The sequence below is a fragment of the Hydra viridissima genome, unplaced genomic scaffold, assembly GCF_058129835.1.
Source record: "Hydra viridissima isolate aposymbiotic clone 2 unplaced genomic scaffold, HvirCarnegie_v1 scaffold_5, whole genome shotgun sequence".
Lineage (NCBI taxonomy): Eukaryota > Metazoa > Cnidaria > Hydrozoa > Anthoathecata > Hydridae > Hydra > Hydra viridissima.
Genome location: NW_028324304.1, coordinates 707,362 through 725,975, shown reverse-complemented (window position 1 = coordinate 725,975; position 18,614 = coordinate 707,362). Strand labels below are relative to the sequence as shown.

Sequence of the window (18,614 nt, the reverse complement as noted above, 5' to 3'; positions counted from 1 at the left end):
AAAATGGTGCTTCTAAACAAAACGGCTATTTTCATAGCCACAAATCTGTTAAAAACGTTGTCGGCTTAGTGCCTTAAAACAAAACAAAACAAAAAAAAAAAACAACAAACAAACAAACACAAAGTAAACAAGTTCTACGCCTGGAACTTTGTTTTTAGAAAGATGTGTGGCTATGAAAATAGCCGTTTGACAAAAAGCGGGGTAGGTTAGGTTATTTCTTTTCCACTTTTGCGATGGTTTTCTTGGCTGCAGCTTTCTTCTTAGGTGTCGCTTTCACTTTCTTTACTGCGGGCTTTTTAGCAACCGGTTTCTGGGCGCTCTTTTTTGCGGGAGTCACTTTTTTCTTAGGAGTAGCTTTTTTCACTTTCTCTTTTTGTGCGACTTTTTTCACTGACGCAGCTTTCTTTTTTGGCGTGCTCTTCTTTTCAGCAGGCTTCTTTACTTCTTTGGCTTCTTTTTTGTGCTTCTTGGCGACTGCAGCAGGCTTCTTTAACGGTTTGGGCTTAGCTGCAATTCTAAAAGAACCCGACGCGCCAGTTCCTTTCACTTGTACGAGCTCGCCAGCAACCACCATGCGCTTTAAATTAATCTTGACTTGCGAATCGACGTTTTCACCCACCTTGTTGTTGGCCTTGACGTGCTTGGCGATAGCTTGTCTTGACGACCCTTTGCGTTCTTTAAGCGAATTAATAGCATCGACAATCATCGCCTTGTAGGGAGCATGATCAGCAGGCTTTTTAGGCGCAGACTTCTTTGTGGCCTTTTTCGGAGATGCAGCTTCAGTCATTTTTTTTTTGTCGTGTTTCAGAGAAACGTTGCGTTCGTTTTTATAAAACTTCTAGATGTTTAGATGTTTTTATTTTTCAAGCGGAGTTTTATGCGGACTGTCGAGGAGACTTTTTTTTTTTTTTTTTTGCTCCACCGTCAGACTGCAAAGTGTGTTTTCGTGTTGACAGGCAAACCTCCACAGCTCGCGTCTCTCGCTCTCTTAAAGCTTCATTAGTTTTGAAATCTTCTAAAGAATAGTGACGCTTTGTAAATTGCGGCGTTTCGGTGCCACAGCATGTTAGAAGCGAAAGGTATCGCATCAAAACATCGAAAAAATAGTCTTTAAAAGCAATCGAGTGCGCGCATGGCCAAATAACATCAGCGCTACTTACTCTGGACAAAGCAGCTTAATTTCATCAAGAAACTGAACCATATGGCTTCCCAAAAAAGCTTATGCCAATCTCTTCTAAGCATTTGGTACCATACAAACTCAATAGAGGCGAAGGGCACAAACACGCGCGATTGCTGGAATATTTAATGCGTTAGCAACGCGTACTAACGACGATTTTTAGTTCAGACCAATTCTTTTTCTAAACACAGAGACACAACAAAGAACATTCCATGAAAAAGGAACACTATGTTGTGCTTATTCGTGTTCGTTAACAAAAACGATCGAAGGCTAAAACTGCGATAACGCAGTCAACATATATAAAGTCGCGGACACTAGAAAAAAAGGAAAAACTTAGCAACCTGAAAGTTCTGGACATCGTAAAAAAAAAAAATAAATAAAAAATAAAATTCATTATGGAAGGTAACGGTAAAAAAACGTTTGAGGAGATAAGAGAATGAGTGACGAATGCACAATACGGGGTCCATTCGGTTCTTCGTCTTCATAGTCATCGTTCGAGCGAAGCTTGGTGTTTTCTTTACAATTGTGCAGTCTTGGGAAGGCATGCAACTTTTGTTCAAGTTCATAAAGGCAAAACTGAATTAGAATATGGCGATTTTAAAAGATGCTCTACATTTCCGTTTGCTTTTCAAAGTGCAAATTTCGCTTTTGATTTCATGCGCTCATAACTGGCATTTCAAAAATGACACTTTAACACTCGTGAAAAGTGAATTTGGCGGCTTTTGCATGATGCAAAGTTATTAAAATCGCGCGAGGCATCAGTTATAAGGTGTTCACAACCGAAGTTATTGCAGATCAATTCCATCTCTCGTTTTTTCATTTTCAGAAAAGTTCATTTTTCTCCGCTTTATAACATCATAACCATTAGGCTTAGCTGCTTTAGCCTTAGCGAGGTCCTTGACATTAGAAAAGCACCAGTTGGAATTTTATTTTTGCTAAAAATAAAGGCTAACAAATGCAACAGAAATATCTATCTTGCAAGGAACTCGTTCATAATTGAAAAACAAATACAAAGTCAGCTACTTAGTTAGTTAGTTAGTTAGTTAGTTAGTTAGTTAGTTAGTTAGTTAGTTAGTTAGTTAGTTAGTTAGTTAGTTAGTTAGTTAGTTAGTTAGTTAGTTAGTTAGTTAGTTAGTTAGTTAGTTAGTTAGTTAGTTAGTTAGTTAGTTAGTTAGTTAGTCTCTCAGTGAGTTAGTTGGTTAGTTAGTTAGTTAGTTAGTTAGTTAGTTAGTTAGTTAGTTAGTTAGTTAGTTAGTTAGTTAGTTAGTTAGTTAGTTAGTTAGTTAGTTAGTTAGTTAGTTAGTTAGTTAGTTAGTTAGTTAGTTAGTTAGTTAGTTAGTTAGTTAGTTAGTTAGTCAGTTAGTTAGTTAGTTAGTTAGTTAGTTAGTTAGTTAGTTAGTTAGTCTCTCAGTGAGTTAGTTGGTTAGTTAGTTAGTTAGTTAGTTAGTTAGTTAGTTAGTTAGTTAGTTAGTTAGTTAGTTAGTTAGTTAGTTAGTTAGTTAGTTAGTTAGTTAGTTAGTTAGTTAGTCTCTCAGTGAGTTAGTTGGTTAGTTAGTTAGTTAGTTAGTTAGTTAGTTAGTTAGTTAGTTAGTTAGTTAGTTAGTTAGTTAGTTAGTCTCTCAGTGAGTTAGTTGGTTAGTTAGTTAGTTAGTTAGTTAGTTAGTTAGTTAGTTAGTTAGTTAGTTAGTTAGTTAGTTAGTTAGTCTCTCAGTGAGTTAGTTGGTTAGTTAGTTAGTTAGTTAGTTAGTTAGTTAGTTAGTTAGTTAGTTAGTTAGTTAGTTAGTTAGTTAGTCTCTCAGTGAGTTAGTTGGTTAGTTAGTTAGTTAGTTAGTTAGTTAGTTAGTTAGTTAGTTAGTTAGTTAGTTAGTTAGTTAGTTAGTTAGTTAGTTAGTTAGTTAGTTAGTTAGTTAGTTAGTTAGTTAGTTAGTTAGTTAGTTAGTTAGTTAGTTAGTTAGTTAGTTAGTCAGTTAGTTAGTTAGTTAGTTAGTTAGTTAGTTAGTTAGTTAGTTAGTCTCTCAGTGAGTTAGTTGGTTAGTTAGTTAGTTAGTTAGTTAGTTAGTTAGTTAGTTAGTTAGTTAGTTAGTTAGTTAGTTAGTCTCTCAGTGAGTTAGTTGGTTAGTTAGTTAGTTAGTTAGTTAGTTAGTTAGTTAGTTAGTTAGTTAGTTAGTTAGTTAGTTAGTCTCTCAGTGAGTTAGTTGGTTAGTTAGTTAGTTAGTTAGTTAGTTAGTTAGTTAGTTAGTTAGTTAGTTAGTTAGTTAGTTAGTTAGTCTCTCAGTGAGTTAGTTGGTTAGTTAGTTAGTTAGTTAGTTAGTTAGTTAGTTAGTTAGTTAGTTAGTTAGTTAGTTAGTTAGTCTCTCAGTGAGTTAGTTGGTTAGTTAGTTAGTTAGTTAGTTAGTTAGTTAGTTAGTTAGTTAGTTAGTTAGTTAGTTAGTTAGTCTCTCAGTGAGTTAGTTGGTTAGTTAGTTAGTTAGTTAGTTAGTTAGTTAGTTAGTTAGTTAGTTAGTTAGTTAGTTAGTTAGTTAGTCTCTCAGTGAGTTAGTTGGTTAGTTAGTTAGTTAGTTAGTTAGTTAGTTAGTTAGTTAGTTAGTTAGTTAGTTAGTTAGTCTCTCAGTGAGTTAGTTGGTTAGTTAGTTAGTTAGTTAGTTAGTTAGTTAGTTAGTTAGTTAGTTAGTTAGTTAGTTAGTTAGTTAGTTAGTTAGTTAGTTAGTTGGTTAGTTAGTTAGTTAGTTAGTCAATCAGTTAGTTAGTTAGTTAGTTAGTTAGTCAGTCAGTTAGTTAGTTAGTCAGTCAGTCAGTTAGTTGGTTAGTCAGTCAGTTAGTTAGTCATTCAGTTAGTTAGTTTGTATCTTAGTTAGTTTGTTAGGTACTAAGTTAGGCAGATACGTGAAAAATGACGATAGATGACGATAAATGAGGACAATAATTAAAATGTAGCTACTTTGTAAAATCTTATTACTTTAACTAAAGTTTTAGTACTTTGTTAAAATAGCATGAGAACTAACGCTACCCCACAAGCTTTTTAAAGTTCTTTTTTAAGGTTTCAGCAACCCATCCGACGTTGCGAGAAACACCTGATAGTTACTGTGAAAAAAGGTATTGGCCAACAACTCGACTGTCGCGTTTTATTCTTTCCGGGGTTTTAGGGACGGGTCATTTAGAAAACAAAATGTAAAAGAACTAGAGCGTCGTAACTTTGTTATATGTTGAGTTTTGTGCCCGTCGCAAGTTTGACGTGTTTTAATTGAAGGAATGTTTAGTTCTAGCTTTACGTTTTTTTCCTTTAATGTAAAATAAAGGGTTGTCTGCGCATGCTGTGATTTTTGTTTCGACTTTGTCAAGTGTTATGACTTTGATCATTTGCTTTATTTCGAAGTGTCTCAAGAGTGTGTCAGCTTGGAGTATGTATGAGTTTTCGACAGCGGACGTCTTTGTCTTTACCCCTCTTGTTTGTTAGACATGACGTGCAATGACCCGTTCACTTCTTTTCGTTGACGTTTTTTTTCGCATTTCAAAAAACTACTGACCAAGAGAACGTGCGCAGAAGAAAAATGACAAGGTAAAACCAACAACAAAAAACCATGCAATTAAGGATTACACACAGACAAACACGCAAGTGTAAAAAACGGAAATTTTTTTTTTTTTTTTTTTTTTTCGTGCTGCCGCTTTTTTGTTTGTTTTTTTTTGTTTTGTTTTGTTTTTGTTGCTGCTGCTGATGCTAATGCCGTCACTGCTGCTTAACCTCGCTCTTTGTTTTTTTCTCCGCTAAATATACTTTTTTGCTGAAATCCTAAGGGAGCTAAATTCTTACGGAGGCGCTTAAATCTTCTTTGTTATTTTCCTACAGCCTATAGATGGTCGCCAATCTGGGCACGTGCGTGTTCACTTTTTATTCAAGTTACGTTGGATCCTTTCAAAACTTGGAATCTTGAACATGCACGTGACCTGTGAGGTAACCGAACTGTTTTTTCTCCCTCAGGTTATAACTTAAAACGTTTCAAAGATGGCGTGTAAACCCCACCATGTATTTTTTTGTAACGGGATGCGTGTGCTCTTTTTATCCCCTAACAGCTTTAAAAAGAGATTTTGAACCCCCCTCCCCTCCCTTCCTTACACACACACACACACACACACACACACACACACTTCTTTATATTCTCCTTAGTGTGTTTAAGCTCATGCCGTCATGTTTTTAACAGATGTGTGGCTATGAAAATAGCCTTTATTTTTTATCTTGTGTTCAGAGTACCGTTTATTTGGCTGCTGGTTTTGGAACCTTTTCGTTCTTCTTGGGAAGCAAAACGGCTTGTATGTTTGGCAGCACACCGCCACTGGCTATAGTAACACCTGACAACAACTTGTTCAACTCTTCGTCATTGCGAACAGCTAACTGTAAGTGTCGAGGAATGATTCTAGCTTTCTTATTGTCACGAGCAGCGTTACCGGCCAACTCCAAAATTTCGGCGGAGAGATACTCCAAAACAGCAGCTAAATAGACAGGTGCGCCTGAACCGATGCGATTGGCGTAGTGTCCTTTGCGCAAAAATCGGTGAACACGACCGACTGGAAACTGAAGTCCGGCTCTGAACGATCGAGTCTTTGCCTTGGCTTTAGCTTTTCCTCCTTTTCCACGTCCTGACATTTTAATTTCTTACACTGAGAAACAACGAGAGACAACCTAGAGATATTTGTGCGCGCTTTGAAATCAACTTACAAAATTCCTTTTTCTTATCAAAAACATTTGGTCTCGAACTGCACTTTTTTTAACGAATAGAAAAACTCCGTCAAACAATGCGCAAATTAGTTAATCTTTGAAGAACCAATGAGCTTGCGAGAAACAGAAATGTTCTCGAATTGGAGACCACAACTGCGCTTTATATAGGAAGTGATTCGGTTGCTTGTAATTTCAAATTTCAATTCTCTAAAACTCGTCGACATGTCTGACGCTCCAAAGGCCGGAGGAAAACAAGCGCCCAAGGTGGCCAAAAAGGGGGAAAAACGCGCTGGTAAGAAAGGCGGCAAGATCGCTGGTACTGGAGACAAAAAGCGCAAGAGAAAGAGGCGAGAATCCTACGCCATTTACATTTACAACGTCTTGAAGCAAGTTCACCCTGATGTTGGTGTTTCTTCCAAAGCGATGAGCATCATGAATTCTTTCGTCAACGACATTTTTGAAAGAATCGCTTCAGAAGCTTCACGACTAGCCCTCCAAAACAAGAAATCAACCATCTCTTCGCGTGAAATTCAAACAGCTGTGCGCCTCTTACTTCCCGGTGAGTTGGCCAAACACGCAGTGAGCGAAGGCACCAAGGCTGTTACTAAGTACACCAGCAGTAAATAGATGGAGCGCTATCTAAACGGCTATTTTCATAGCCACACATCTTGTAAAAGCATTGTACGCATTAGAACGCCTTAAATTGTAGTAGAGAGAAAGTACTTAAAATGCAATAGCTAGGCAGCCATTGTTTGCTCGTTTTAAATTGCGACACCGCGTCTAAAGAGCGAGCGCTTTTCTAGACTTGCTTTTTTTGATGTTTAAACGTATAGCTTTTGCATCCACTTTGGATACAAAAAGTTATTACAGTAGGTAAACGCGTGAGAAAATCTTTCAACAACTACTTGAGCGCCACCTTTTTGCTTTTGATCAAAACCTTAGCCCTTATGACCCACCCATCGTTATTATTTGCTGCTACTACCACACTTTTGCTCCTTTTTTCTTTTTTCTTTTTTTTTTTTTTTTTCAAATGTATTGCGCGCATCTTTAGGAAATCAGACTTAAAGCAGCGCTTTAGATAAAAATCACCTTTCTAGCCCGATGATGGTGAGCAAAACACTTTATGTGTCAAGCGTCTACTCTAAACACTCAGTTAAACTATGCCTCGCTAAAAAACATTACTTAGAAATCAATTCAATTGCTTTTCATTTCGATTGAAACAAACTGAAACTGGTAAACTAAACCGTTTTTACACACCCCCTCTGCTTATCGCGGTGCAGCGTTCAAGTTCTAGATTGCCTATTAACGTTTAAAACAGATGTGTGGCTATAAAAATAGCCGTTTTTGATTGCTGAGGTGTTCCCCTTTTAACCACCAAAGCCGTACAATGTGCGACCTTGTCTTTTTAATGCGTAGACAACGTCCATAGCGGTGACTGTCTTTCTCTTGGCATGCTCTGTGTATGTTACAGCGTCGCGAATAACGTTTTCCAAAAAGACTTTTAGAACGCCTCGAGTCTCCTCGTAGATAAGTCCAGAGATACGCTTAACACCACCGCGACGAGCTAGACGACGTATGGCGGGCTTTGTGATTCCTTGGATGTTATCACGTAAAATCTTGCGATGACGCTTTGCGCCTCCTTTTCCAGTCCTTTTCCTCCTTTACCGCGACCAGACATGATTAAAATTGTTTGAAGTTCAATTACTGTCTTTTTGCGTTTCTTTTTGTTTTTATTATGCGCTGGAAGCGCGACTTTTACCCTACATAGATGGAAACATCTTCGTCAAACAACCAATCGCAACGGTCCTTCGTCAAAAAGCCATCTGAACCAAAAAAACAAAAAAAAAAAAAACCAAAACAAACTGCCTTGTTTTTAACGCGCGTTTTCGCATTTAACGCTTTTATCCGTTCGCAAACAGAGCAGAAAAGTTTCTTTTCGGAATTCCACTACGTCGACCTGTCTTTGAAGTGTTTAAAAAAGCAGAAATTGTAGAGGCGAGACAAACGCGCTCTCTTTTCCCGTAGCCAAAAAACACGCCTACGTGGCCTTAATGCCTTATTTTGCATTTGTACTTGAACCAATCAAAGAGCACTTTCTTAGCACCAATCAGAATGCAGCTTTAAGTCGCGGCAAAGTCTAAAAATGTCAACAAAACGCGTTAAATTGAAAAACTTCAAAAGTTCAACTTAAACTGATAAGTGTAAGCGTAACTTACAATGGCCCGCACAAAACAAACAGCTAGAAAATCTACCGGCGGTAAAGCACCGAGAAAGCAGCTGGCAACAAAAGCAGCAAGAAAGAGTGCCCCGGCTACCGGCGGAGTAAAGAAACCCCACAGATACCGACCCGGTACCGTAGCTTTGAGAGAGATCCGAAGATACCAAAAATCGACAGAGCTCCTAATCAGAAAACTACCCTTCCAGCGATTGGTTCGCGAAATAGCTCAAGATTTCAAGACTGACTTGCGTTTCCAAAGCACCGCCGTCATGGCCTTACAAGAAGCTTCAGAAGCCTACTTAGTGGGTCTCTTCGAAGATACCAACTTGTGCGCCATCCATGCAAAGCGTGTCACTATTATGCCAAAAGACATTCAGTTGGCGAGAAGAATCAGAGGAGAGCGAGCTTAAAAAATGGTGCTTCTAAACAAAACGGCTATTTTCATAGCCACAAATCTGTTAAAAACGTTGTCGGCTTAGTGCCTTAAAACAAAACAAAACAAAAAAAAAAAACAACAAACAAACAAACACAAAGTAAACAAGTTCTACGCCTGGAACTTTGTTTTTAGAAAGATGTGTGGCTATGAAAATAGCCGTTTGACAAAAAGCGGGGTAGGTTAGGTTATTTCTTTTCCACTTTTGCGATGGTTTTCTTGGCTGCAGCTTTCTTCTTAGGTGTCGCTTTCACTTTCTTTACTGCGGGCTTTTTAGCAACCGGTTTCTGGGCGCTCTTTTTTGCGGGAGTCACTTTTTTCTTAGGAGTAGCTTTTTTCACTTTCTCTTTTTGTGCGACTTTTTTCACTGACGCAGCTTTCTTTTTTGGCGTGCTCTTCTTTTCAGCAGGCTTCTTTACTTCTTTGGCTTCTTTTTTGTGCTTCTTGGCGACTGCAGCAGGCTTCTTTAACGGTTTGGGCTTAGCTGCAATTCTAAAAGAACCCGACGCGCCAGTTCCTTTCACTTGTACGAGCTCGCCAGCAACCACCATGCGCTTTAAATTAATCTTGACTTGCGAATCGACGTTTTCACCCACCTTGTTGTTGGCCTTGACGTGCTTGGCGATAGCTTGTCTTGACGACCCTTTGCGTTCTTTAAGCGAATTAATAGCATCGACAATCATCGCCTTGTAGGGAGCATGATCAGCAGGCTTTTTAGGCGCAGACTTCTTTGTGGCCTTTTTCGGAGATGCAGCTTCAGTCATTTTTTTTTTGTCGTGTTTCAGAGAAACGTTGCGTTCGTTTTTATAAAACTTCTAGATGTTTAGATGTTTTTATTTTTCAAGCGGAGTTTTATGCGGACTGTCGAGGAGACTTTTTTTTTTTTTTTTTTGCTCCACCGTCAGACTGCAAAGTGTGTTTTCGTGTTGACAGGCAAACCTCCACAGCTCGCGTCTCTCGCTCTCTTAAAGCTTCATTAGTTTTGAAATCTTCTAAAGAATAGTGACGCTTTGTAAATTGCGGCGTTTCGGTGCCACAGCATGTTAGAAGCGAAAGGTATCGCATCAAAACATCGAAAAAATAGTCTTTAAAAGCAATCGAGTGCGCGCATGGCCAAATAACATCAGCGCTACTTACTCTGGACAAAGCAGCTTAATTTCATCAAGAAACTGAACCATATGGCTTCCCAAAAAAGCTTATGCCAATCTCTTCTAAGCATTTGGTACCATACAAACTCAATAGAGGCGAAGGGCACAAACACGCGCGATTGCTGGAATATTTAATGCGTTAGCAACGCGTACTAACGACGATTTTTAGTTCAGACCAATTCTTTTTCTAAACACAGAGACACAACAAAGAACATTCCATGAAAAAGGAACACTATGTTGTGCTTATTCGTGTTCGTTAACAAAAACGATCGAAGGCTAAAACTGCGATAACGCAGTCAACATATATAAAGTCGCGGACACTAGAAAAAAAGGAAAAACTTAGCAACCTGAAAGTTCTGGACATCGTAAAAAAAAAAAATAAATAAAAAATAAAATTCATTATGGAAGGTAACGGTAAAAAAACGTTTGAGGAGATAAGAGAATGAGTGACGAATGCACAATACGGGGTCCATTCGGTTCTTCGTCTTCATAGTCATCGTTCGAGCGAAGCTTGGTGTTTTCTTTACAATTGTGCAGTCTTGGGAAGGCATGCAACTTTTGTTCAAGTTCATAAAGGCAAAACTGAATTAGAATATGGCGATTTTAAAAGATGCTCTACATTTCCGTTTGCTTTTCAAAGTGCAAATTTCGCTTTTGATTTCATGCGCTCATAACTGGCATTTCAAAAATGACACTTTAACACTCGTGAAAAGTGAATTTGGCGGCTTTTGCATGATGCAAAGTTATTAAAATCGCGCGAGGCATCAGTTATAAGGTGTTCACAACCGAAGTTATTGCAGATCAATTCCATCTCTCGTTTTTTCATTTTCAGAAAAGTTCATTTTTCTCCGCTTTATAACATCATAACCATTAGGCTTAGCTGCTTTAGCCTTAGCGAGGTCCTTGACATTAGAAAAGCACCAGTTGGAATTTTATTTTTGCTAAAAATAAAGGCTAACAAATGCAACAGAAATATCTATCTTGCAAGGAACTCGTTCATAATTGAAAAACAAATACAAAGTCAGCTACTTAGTTAGTTAGTTAGTTAGTTAGTTAGTTAGTTAGTTAGTTAGTTAGTTAGTTAGTTAGTTAGTTAGTTAGTTAGTTAGTTAGTTAGTTAGTTAGTTAGTTAGTTAGTTAGTTAGTTAGTTAGTTAGTTAGTTAGTTAGTTAGTTAGTTAGTCTCTCAGTGAGTTAGTTGGTTAGTTGGTTAGTTAGTTAGTTAGTTAGTTAGTTAGTTAGTTAGTTAGTTAGTTAGTTAGTTAGTTAGTTAGTTAGTTAGTTAGTTAGTTAGTTAGTTAGTTAGTTAGTTAGTTAGTTAGTTAGTTAGTTAGTTAGTTAGTTAGTTAGTTAGTTAGTTAGTTAGTTAGTTAGTCAGTTAGTTAGTTAGTTAGTTAGTTAGTTAGTTAGTTAGTTAGTTAGTCTCTCAGTGAGTTAGTTGGTTAGTTAGTTAGTTAGTTAGTTAGTTAGTTAGTTAGTTAGTTAGTTAGTTAGTTAGTTAGTTAGTCTCTCAGTGAGTTAGTTGTGTTAGTTAGTTAGTTAGTTAGTTAGTTAGTTAGTTAGTTAGTTAGTTAGTTAGTTAGTTAGTTAGTTAGTCTCTCAGTGAGTTAGTTGGTTAGTTAGTTAGTTAGTTAGTTAGTTAGTTAGTTAGTTAGTTAGTTAGTTAGTTAGTTAGTTAGTCTCTCAGTGAGTTAGTTGGTTAGTTAGTTAGTTAGTTAGTTAGTTAGTTAGTTAGTTAGTTAGTTAGTTAGTTAGTTAGTTAGTCTCTCAGTGAGTTAGTTGGTTAGTTAGTTAGTTAGTTAGTTAGTTAGTTAGTTAGTTAGTTAGTTAGTTAGTTAGTTAGTTAGTCTCTCAGTGAGTTAGTTGGTTAGTTAGTTAGTTAGTTAGTTAGTTAGTTAGTTAGTTAGTTAGTTAGTTAGTTAGTTAGTTAGTCTCTCAGTGAGTTAGTTGGTTAGTTAGTTAGTTAGTTAGTTAGTTAGTTAGTTAGTTAGTTAGTTAGTTAGTTAGTTAGTCTCTCAGTGAGTTAGTTAGTTAGTTAGTTAGTTAGTTAGTTAGTTAGTTAGTTAGTTAGTTAGTTAGTTAGTTAGTTAGTTAGTTAGTTAGTTGGTTAGTTAGTTAGTTAGTTAGTCAATCAGTTAGTTAGTTAGTTAGTTAGTTAGTCAGTCAGTTAGTTAGTTAGTCAGTCAGTCAGTTAGTTGGTTAGTCAGTCAGTTAGTTAGTCATTCAGTTAGTTAGTTTGTATCTTAGTTAGTTTGTTAGGTACTAAGTTAGGCAGATACGTGAAAAATGACGATAGATGACGATAAATGAGGACAATAATTAAAATGTAGCTACTTTGTAAAATCTTATTACTTTAACTAAAGTTTTAGTACTTTGTTAAAATAGCATGAGAACTAACGCTACCCCACAAGCTTTTTAAAGTTCTTTTTTAAGGTTTCAGCAACCCATCCGACGTTGCGAGAAACACCTGATAGTTACTGTGAAAAAAGGTATTGGCCAACAACTCGACTGTCGCGTTTTATTCTTTCCGGGGTTTTAGGGACGGGTCATTTAGAAAACAAAATGTAAAAGAACTAGAGCGTCGTAACTTTGTTATATGTTGAGTTTTGTGCCCGTCGCAAGTTTGACGTGTTTTAATTGAAGGAATGTTTAGTTCTAGCTTTACGTTTTTTTCCTTTAATGTAAAATAAAGGGTTGTCTGCGCATGCTGTGATTTTTGTTTCGACTTTGTCAAGTGTTATGACTTTGATCATTTGCTTTATTTCGAAGTGTCTCAAGAGTGTGTCAGCTTGGAGTATGTATGAGTTTTCGACAGCGGACGTCTTTGTCTTTACCCCTCTTGTTTGTTAGACATGACGTGCAATGACCCGTTCACTTCTTTTCGTTGACGTTTTTTTTCGCATTTCAAAAAACTACTGACCAAGAGAACGTGCGCAGAAGAAAAATGACAAGGTAAAACCAACAACAAAAAACCATGCAATTAAGGATTACACACAGACAAACACGCAAGTGTAAAAAACGGAAATTTTTTTTTTTTTTTTTTTTTTTCGTGCTGCCGCTTTTTTGTTTGTTTTTTTTTGTTTTGTTTTGTTTTTGTTGCTGCTGCTGATGCTAATGCCGTCACTGCTGCTTAACCTCGCTCTTTGTTTTTTTCTCCGCTAAATATACTTTTTTGCTGAAATCCTAAGGGAGCTAAATTCTTACGGAGGCGCTTAAATCTTCTTTGTTATTTTCCTACAGCCTATAGATGGTCGCCAATCTGGGCACGTGCGTGTTCACTTTTTATTCAAGTTACGTTGGATCCTTTCAAAACTTGGAATCTTGAACATGCACGTGACCTGTGAGGTAACCGAACTGTTTTTTCTCCCTCAGGTTATAACTTAAAACGTTTCAAAGATGGCGTGTAAACCCCACCATGTATTTTTTTGTAACGGGATGCGTGTGCTCTTTTTATCCCCTAACAGCTTTAAAAAGAGATTTTGAACCCCCCTCCCCTCCCTTCCTTACACACACACACACACACACACACACACACACACACACACTTCTTTATATTCTCCTTAGTGTGTTTAAGCTCATGCCGTCATGTTTTTAACAGATGTGTGGCTATGAAAATAGCCTTTATTTTTTATCTTGTGTTCAGAGTACCGTTTATTTGGCTGCTGGTTTTGGAACCTTTTCGTTCTTCTTGGGAAGCAAAACGGCTTGTATGTTTGGCAGCACACCGCCACTGGCTATAGTAACACCTGACAACAACTTGTTCAACTCTTCGTCATTGCGAACAGCTAACTGTAAGTGTCGAGGAATGATTCTAGCTTTCTTATTGTCACGAGCAGCGTTACCGGCCAACTCCAAAATTTCGGCGGAGAGATACTCCAAAACAGCAGCTAAATAGACAGGTGCGCCTGAACCGATGCGATTGGCGTAGTGTCCTTTGCGCAAAAATCGGTGAACACGACCGACTGGAAACTGAAGTCCGGCTCTGAACGATCGAGTCTTTGCCTTGGCTTTAGCTTTTCCTCCTTTTCCACGTCCTGACATTTTAATTTCTTACACTGAGAAACAACGAGAGACAACCTAGAGATATTTGTGCGCGCTTTGAAATCAACTTACAAAATTCCTTTTTCTTATCAAAAACATTTGGTCTCGAACTGCACTTTTTTTAACGAATAGAAAAACTCCGTCAAACAATGCGCAAATTAGTTAATCTTTGAAGAACCAATGAGCTTGCGAGAAACAGAAATGTTCTCGAATTGGAGACCACAACTGCGCTTTATATAGGAAGTGATTCGGTTGCTTGTAATTTCAAATTTCAATTCTCTAAAACTCGTCGACATGTCTGACGCTCCAAAGGCCGGAGGAAAACAAGCGCCCAAGGTGGCCAAAAAGGGGGAAAAACGCGCTGGTAAGAAAGGCGGCAAGATCGCTGGTACTGGAGACAAAAAGCGCAAGAGAAAGAGGCGAGAATCCTACGCCATTTACATTTACAACGTCTTGAAGCAAGTTCACCCTGATGTTGGTGTTTCTTCCAAAGCGATGAGCATCATGAATTCTTTCGTCAACGACATTTTTGAAAGAATCGCTTCAGAAGCTTCACGACTAGCCCTCCAAAACAAGAAATCAACCATCTCTTCGCGTGAAATTCAAACAGCTGTGCGCCTCTTACTTCCCGGTGAGTTGGCCAAACACGCAGTGAGCGAAGGCACCAAGGCTGTTACTAAGTACACCAGCAGTAAATAGATGGAGCGCTATCTAAACGGCTATTTTCATAGCCACACATCTTGTAAAAGCATTGTACGCATTAGAACGCCTTAAATTGTAGTAGAGAGAAAGTACTTAAAATGCAATAGCTAGGCAGCCATTGTTTGCTCGTTTTAAATTGCGACACCGCGTCTAAAGAGCGAGCGCTTTTCTAGACTTGCTTTTTTTGATGTTTAAACGTATAGCTTTTGCATCCACTTTGGATACAAAAAGTTATTACAGTAGGTAAACGCGTGAGAAAATCTTTCAACAACTACTTGAGCGCCACCTTTTTGCTTTTGATCAAAACCTTAGCCCTTATGACCCACCCATCGTTATTATTTGCTGCTACTACCACACTTTTGCTCCTTTTTTCTTTTTTCTTTTTTTTTTTTTTTTTCAAATGTATTGCGCGCATCTTTAGGAAATCAGACTTAAAGCAGCGCTTTAGATAAAAATCACCTTTCTAGCCCGATGATGGTGAGCAAAACACTTTATGTGTCAAGCGTCTACTCTAAACACTCAGTTAAACTATGCCTCGCTAAAAAACATTACTTAGAAATCAATTCAATTGCTTTTCATTTCGATTGAAACAAACTGAAACTGGTAAACTAAACCGTTTTTACACACCCCCTCTGCTTATCGCGGTGCAGCGTTCAAGTTCTAGATTGCCTATTAACGTTTAAAACAGATGTGTGGCTATAAAAATAGCCGTTTTTGATTGCTGAGGTGTTCCCCTTTTAACCACCAAAGCCGTACAATGTGCGACCTTGTCTTTTTAATGCGTAGACAACGTCCATAGCGGTGACTGTCTTTCTCTTGGCATGCTCTGTGTATGTTACAGCGTCGCGAATAACGTTTTCCAAAAAGACTTTTAGAACGCCTCGAGTCTCCTCGTAGATAAGTCCAGAGATACGCTTAACACCACCGCGACGAGCTAGACGACGTATGGCGGGCTTTGTGATTCCTTGGATGTTATCACGTAAAATCTTGCGATGACGCTTTGCGCCTCCTTTTCCAAGTCCTTTTCCTCCTTTACCGCGACCAGACATGATTAAAATTGTTTGAAGTTCAATTACTGTCTTTTTGCGTTTCTTTTTGTTTTTATTATGCGCTGGAAGCGCGACTTTTACCCTACATAGATGGAAACATCTTCGTCAAACAACCAATCGCAACGGTCCTTCGTCAAAAAGCCATCTGAACCAAAAAAACAAAAAAAAAAAAAACCAAAACAAACTGCCTTGTTTTTAACGCGCGTTTTCGCATTTAACGCTTTTATCCGTTCGCAAACAGAGCAGAAAAGTTTCTTTTCGGAATTCCACTACGTCGACCTGTCTTTGAAGTGTTTAAAAAAGCAGAAATTGTAGAGGCGAGACAAACGCGCTCTCTTTTCCCGTAGCCAAAAAACACGCCTACGTGGCCTTAATGCCTTATTTTGCATTTGTACTTGAACCAATCAAAGAGCACTTTCTTAGCACCAATCAGAATGCAGCTTTAAGTCGCGGCAAAGTCTAAAAATGTCAACAAAACGCGTTAAATTGAAAAACTTCAAAAGTTCAACTTAAACTGATAAGTGTAAGCGTAACTTACAATGGCCCGCACAAAACAAACAGCTAGAAAATCTACCGGCGGTAAAGCACCGAGAAAGCAGCTGGCAACAAAAGCAGCAAGAAAGAGTGCCCCGGCTACCGGCGGAGTAAAGAAACCCCACAGATACCGACCCGGTACCGTAGCTTTGAGAGAGATCCGAAGATACCAAAAATCGACAGAGCTCCTAATCAGAAAACTACCCTTCCAGCGATTGGTTCGCGAAATAGCTCAAGATTTCAAGACTGACTTGCGTTTCCAAAGCACCGCCGTCATGGCCTTACAAGAAGCTTCAGAAGCCTACTTAGTGGGTCTCTTCGAAGATACCAACTTGTGCGCCATCCATGCAAAGCGTGTCACTATTATGCCAAAAGACATTCAGTTGGCGAGAAGAATCAGAGGAGAGCGAGCTTAAAAAATGGTGCTTCTAAACAAAACGGCTATTTTCATAGCCACAAATCTGTTAAAAACGTTGTCGGCTTAGTGCCTTAAAACAAAACAAAACAAAAAAAAAAAACAACAAACAAACAAACACAAAGTAAACAAGTTCTACGCCTGGAACTTTGTTTTTAGAAAGATGTGTGGCTATGAAAATAGCCGTTTGACAAAAAGCGGGGTAGGTTAGGTTATTTCTTTTCCACTTTTGCGATGGTTTTCTTGGCTGCAGCTTTCTTCTTAGGTGTCGCTTTCACTTTCTTTACTGCGGGCTTTTTAGCAACCGGTTTCTGGGCGCTCTTTTTTGCGGGAGTCACTTTTTTCTTAGGAGTAGCTTTTTTCACTTTCTCTTTTTGTGCGACTTTTTTCACTGACGCAGCTTTCTTTTTTGGCGTGCTCTTCTTTTCAGCAGGCTTCTTTACTTCTTTGGCTTCTTTTTTGTGCTTCTTGGCGACTGCAGCAGGCTTCTTTAACGGTTTGGGCTTAGCTGCAATTCTAAAAGAACCCGACGCGCCAGTTCCTTTCACTTGTACGAGCTCGCCAGCAACCACCATGCGCTTTAAATTAATCTTGACTTGCGAATCGACGTTTTCACCCACCTTGTTGTTGGCCTTGACGTGCTTGGCGATAGCTTGTCTTGACGACCCTTTGCGTTCTTTAAGCGAATTAATAGCATCGACAATCATCGCCTTGTAGGGAGCATGATCAGCAGGCTTTTTAGGCGCAGACTTCTTTGTGGCCTTTTTCGGAGATGCAGCTTCAGTCATTTTTTTTTTGTCGTGTTTCAGAGAAACGTTGCGTTCGTTTTTATAAAACTTCTAGATGTTTAGATGTTTTTATTTTTCAAGCGGAGTTTTATGCGGACTGTCGAGGAGACTTTTTTTTTTTTTTTTTTGCTCCACCGTCAGACTGCAAAGTGTGTTTTCGTGTTGACAGGCAAACCTCCACAGCTCGCGTCTCTCGCTCTCTTAAAGCTTCATTAGTTTTGAAATCTTCTAAAGAATAGTGACGCTTTGTAAATTGCGGCGTTTCGGTGCCACAGCATGTTAGAAGCGAAAGGTATCGCATCAAAACATCGAAAAAATAGTCTTTAAAAGCAATCGAGTGCGCGCATGGCCAAATAACATCAGCGCTACTTACTCTGGACAAAGCAGCTTAATTTCATCAAGAAACTGAACCATATGGCTTCCCAAAAAAGCTTATGCCAATCTCTTCTAAGCATTTGGTACCATACAAACTCAATAGAGGCGAAGGGCACAAACACGCGCGATTGCTGGAATATTTAATGCGTTAGCAACGCGTACTAACGACGATTTTTAGTTCAGACCAATTCTTTTTCTAAACACAGAGACGAACATTCCATGAAAAAGGAACACTATGTTGTGCTTATTCGTGTTCGTTAACAAAAACGATCGAAGGCTAAAACTGCGATAACGCAGTCAACATATATAAAGTCGCGGACACTAGAAAAAAAGGAAAAACTTAGCAACCTGAAAGTTCTGGACATCGTAAAAAAAAAAAATAAATAAAAAATAAAATTCATTATGGAAGGTAACGGTAAAAAAACGTTTGAGGAGATAAGAGAATGAGTGACGAATGCACAATACGGGGTCCATTCGGTTCTTCGTCTTCATAGTCATCGTTCGAGCGAAGCTTGGTGTTTTCTTTACAATTGTGCAGTCTTGGGAAGGCATGCAACTTTTGTTCAAGTTCATAAAGGCAAAACTGAATTAGAATATGGCGATTTTAAAAGATGCTCTACATTTCCGTTTGCTTTTCAAAGTGCAAATTTCGCTTTTGATTTCATGCGCTCATAACTGGCATTTCAAAAATGACACTTTAACACTCGTGAAAAGTGAATTTGGCGGCTTTTGCATGATGCAAAGTTATTAAAATCGCGCGAGGCATCAGTTATAAGGTGTTCACAACCGAAGTTATTGCAGATCAATTCCATCTCTCGTTTTTTCATTTTCAGAAAAGTTCATTTTTCTCCGCTTTATAACATCATAACCATTAGGCTTAGCTGCTTTAGCCTTAGCGAGGTCCTTGACATTAGAAAAGCACCAGTTGGAATTTTATTTTTGCTAAAAATAAAGGCTAACAAATGCAACAGAAATATCTATCTTGCAAGGAACTCGTTCATAATTGAAAAACAAATACAAAGTC

General features: G+C 38.3%; 5 protein-coding genes and 2 pseudogenes across 5 annotated transcripts; 4 read left to right on the top strand and 3 right to left on the bottom strand.

Moving 5' to 3' along the window:
* Positions 1-5,426: 5,426 nt before the first annotated feature.
* On the bottom strand, positions 5,427-5,816 carry LOC149887625 (histone H2A, orphon). The gene has a single exon (XM_090088780.1). It carries the CDS (start codon positions 5,814-5,816, stop codon positions 5,427-5,429), a length of 390 nt encoding a protein of 129 aa, XP_089944906.1.
* A 294-nt stretch (positions 5,817-6,110) lies between these two features.
* LOC149887624 (late histone H2B.L4 pseudogene) lies at positions 6,111-6,515 on the top strand (annotated as a pseudogene).
* Positions 6,516-8,105: 1,590 nt separating this feature from the next.
* Positions 8,106-8,516, top strand: LOC149887623 (histone H3). Its single transcript, XM_090088779.1, has one exon. The coding sequence runs from the start codon at positions 8,106-8,108 to the stop codon at positions 8,514-8,516; it is 411 nt and encodes a 136-aa protein (XP_089944905.1).
* A 4,821-nt stretch (positions 8,517-13,337) lies between these two features.
* On the bottom strand, positions 13,338-13,727 carry LOC149887622 (histone H2A, orphon). Its single transcript, XM_090088778.1, has one exon. It carries the CDS (start codon positions 13,725-13,727, stop codon positions 13,338-13,340), a length of 390 nt encoding a protein of 129 aa, XP_089944904.1.
* Positions 13,728-14,021: 294 nt separating this feature from the next.
* On the top strand, positions 14,022-14,426 carry LOC149887621 (late histone H2B.L4 pseudogene; annotated as a pseudogene).
* A 740-nt stretch (positions 14,427-15,166) lies between these two features.
* On the bottom strand, positions 15,167-15,478 carry LOC149887620 (histone H4). The gene has a single exon (XM_090086801.1). It carries the CDS (start codon positions 15,476-15,478, stop codon positions 15,167-15,169), a length of 312 nt encoding a protein of 103 aa, XP_089942927.1.
* Positions 15,479-16,017: 539 nt separating this feature from the next.
* LOC149887619 (histone H3) lies at positions 16,018-16,428 on the top strand. Its single transcript, XM_090088776.1, has one exon. The coding sequence runs from the start codon at positions 16,018-16,020 to the stop codon at positions 16,426-16,428; it is 411 nt and encodes a 136-aa protein (XP_089944902.1).
* The last annotated feature ends 2,186 nt before the right edge of the window (positions 16,429-18,614 follow it).

Coding starts and splice junctions, on each gene's coding strand:
- LOC149887625 (XM_090088780.1), bottom strand. CDS start 5,816: ATGTCAGGACGTGGAAAAGGAGGAAAAGCTAAAGCCAAGGCAAAGACT.
- LOC149887623 (XM_090088779.1), top strand. CDS start 8,106: ATGGCCCGCACAAAACAAACAGCTAGAAAATCTACCGGCGGTAAAGCA.
- LOC149887622 (XM_090088778.1), bottom strand. CDS start 13,727: ATGTCAGGACGTGGAAAAGGAGGAAAAGCTAAAGCCAAGGCAAAGACT.
- LOC149887620 (XM_090086801.1), bottom strand. CDS start 15,478: ATGTCTGGTCGCGGTAAAGGAGGAAAAGGACTTGGAAAAGGAGGCGCA.
- LOC149887619 (XM_090088776.1), top strand. CDS start 16,018: ATGGCCCGCACAAAACAAACAGCTAGAAAATCTACCGGCGGTAAAGCA.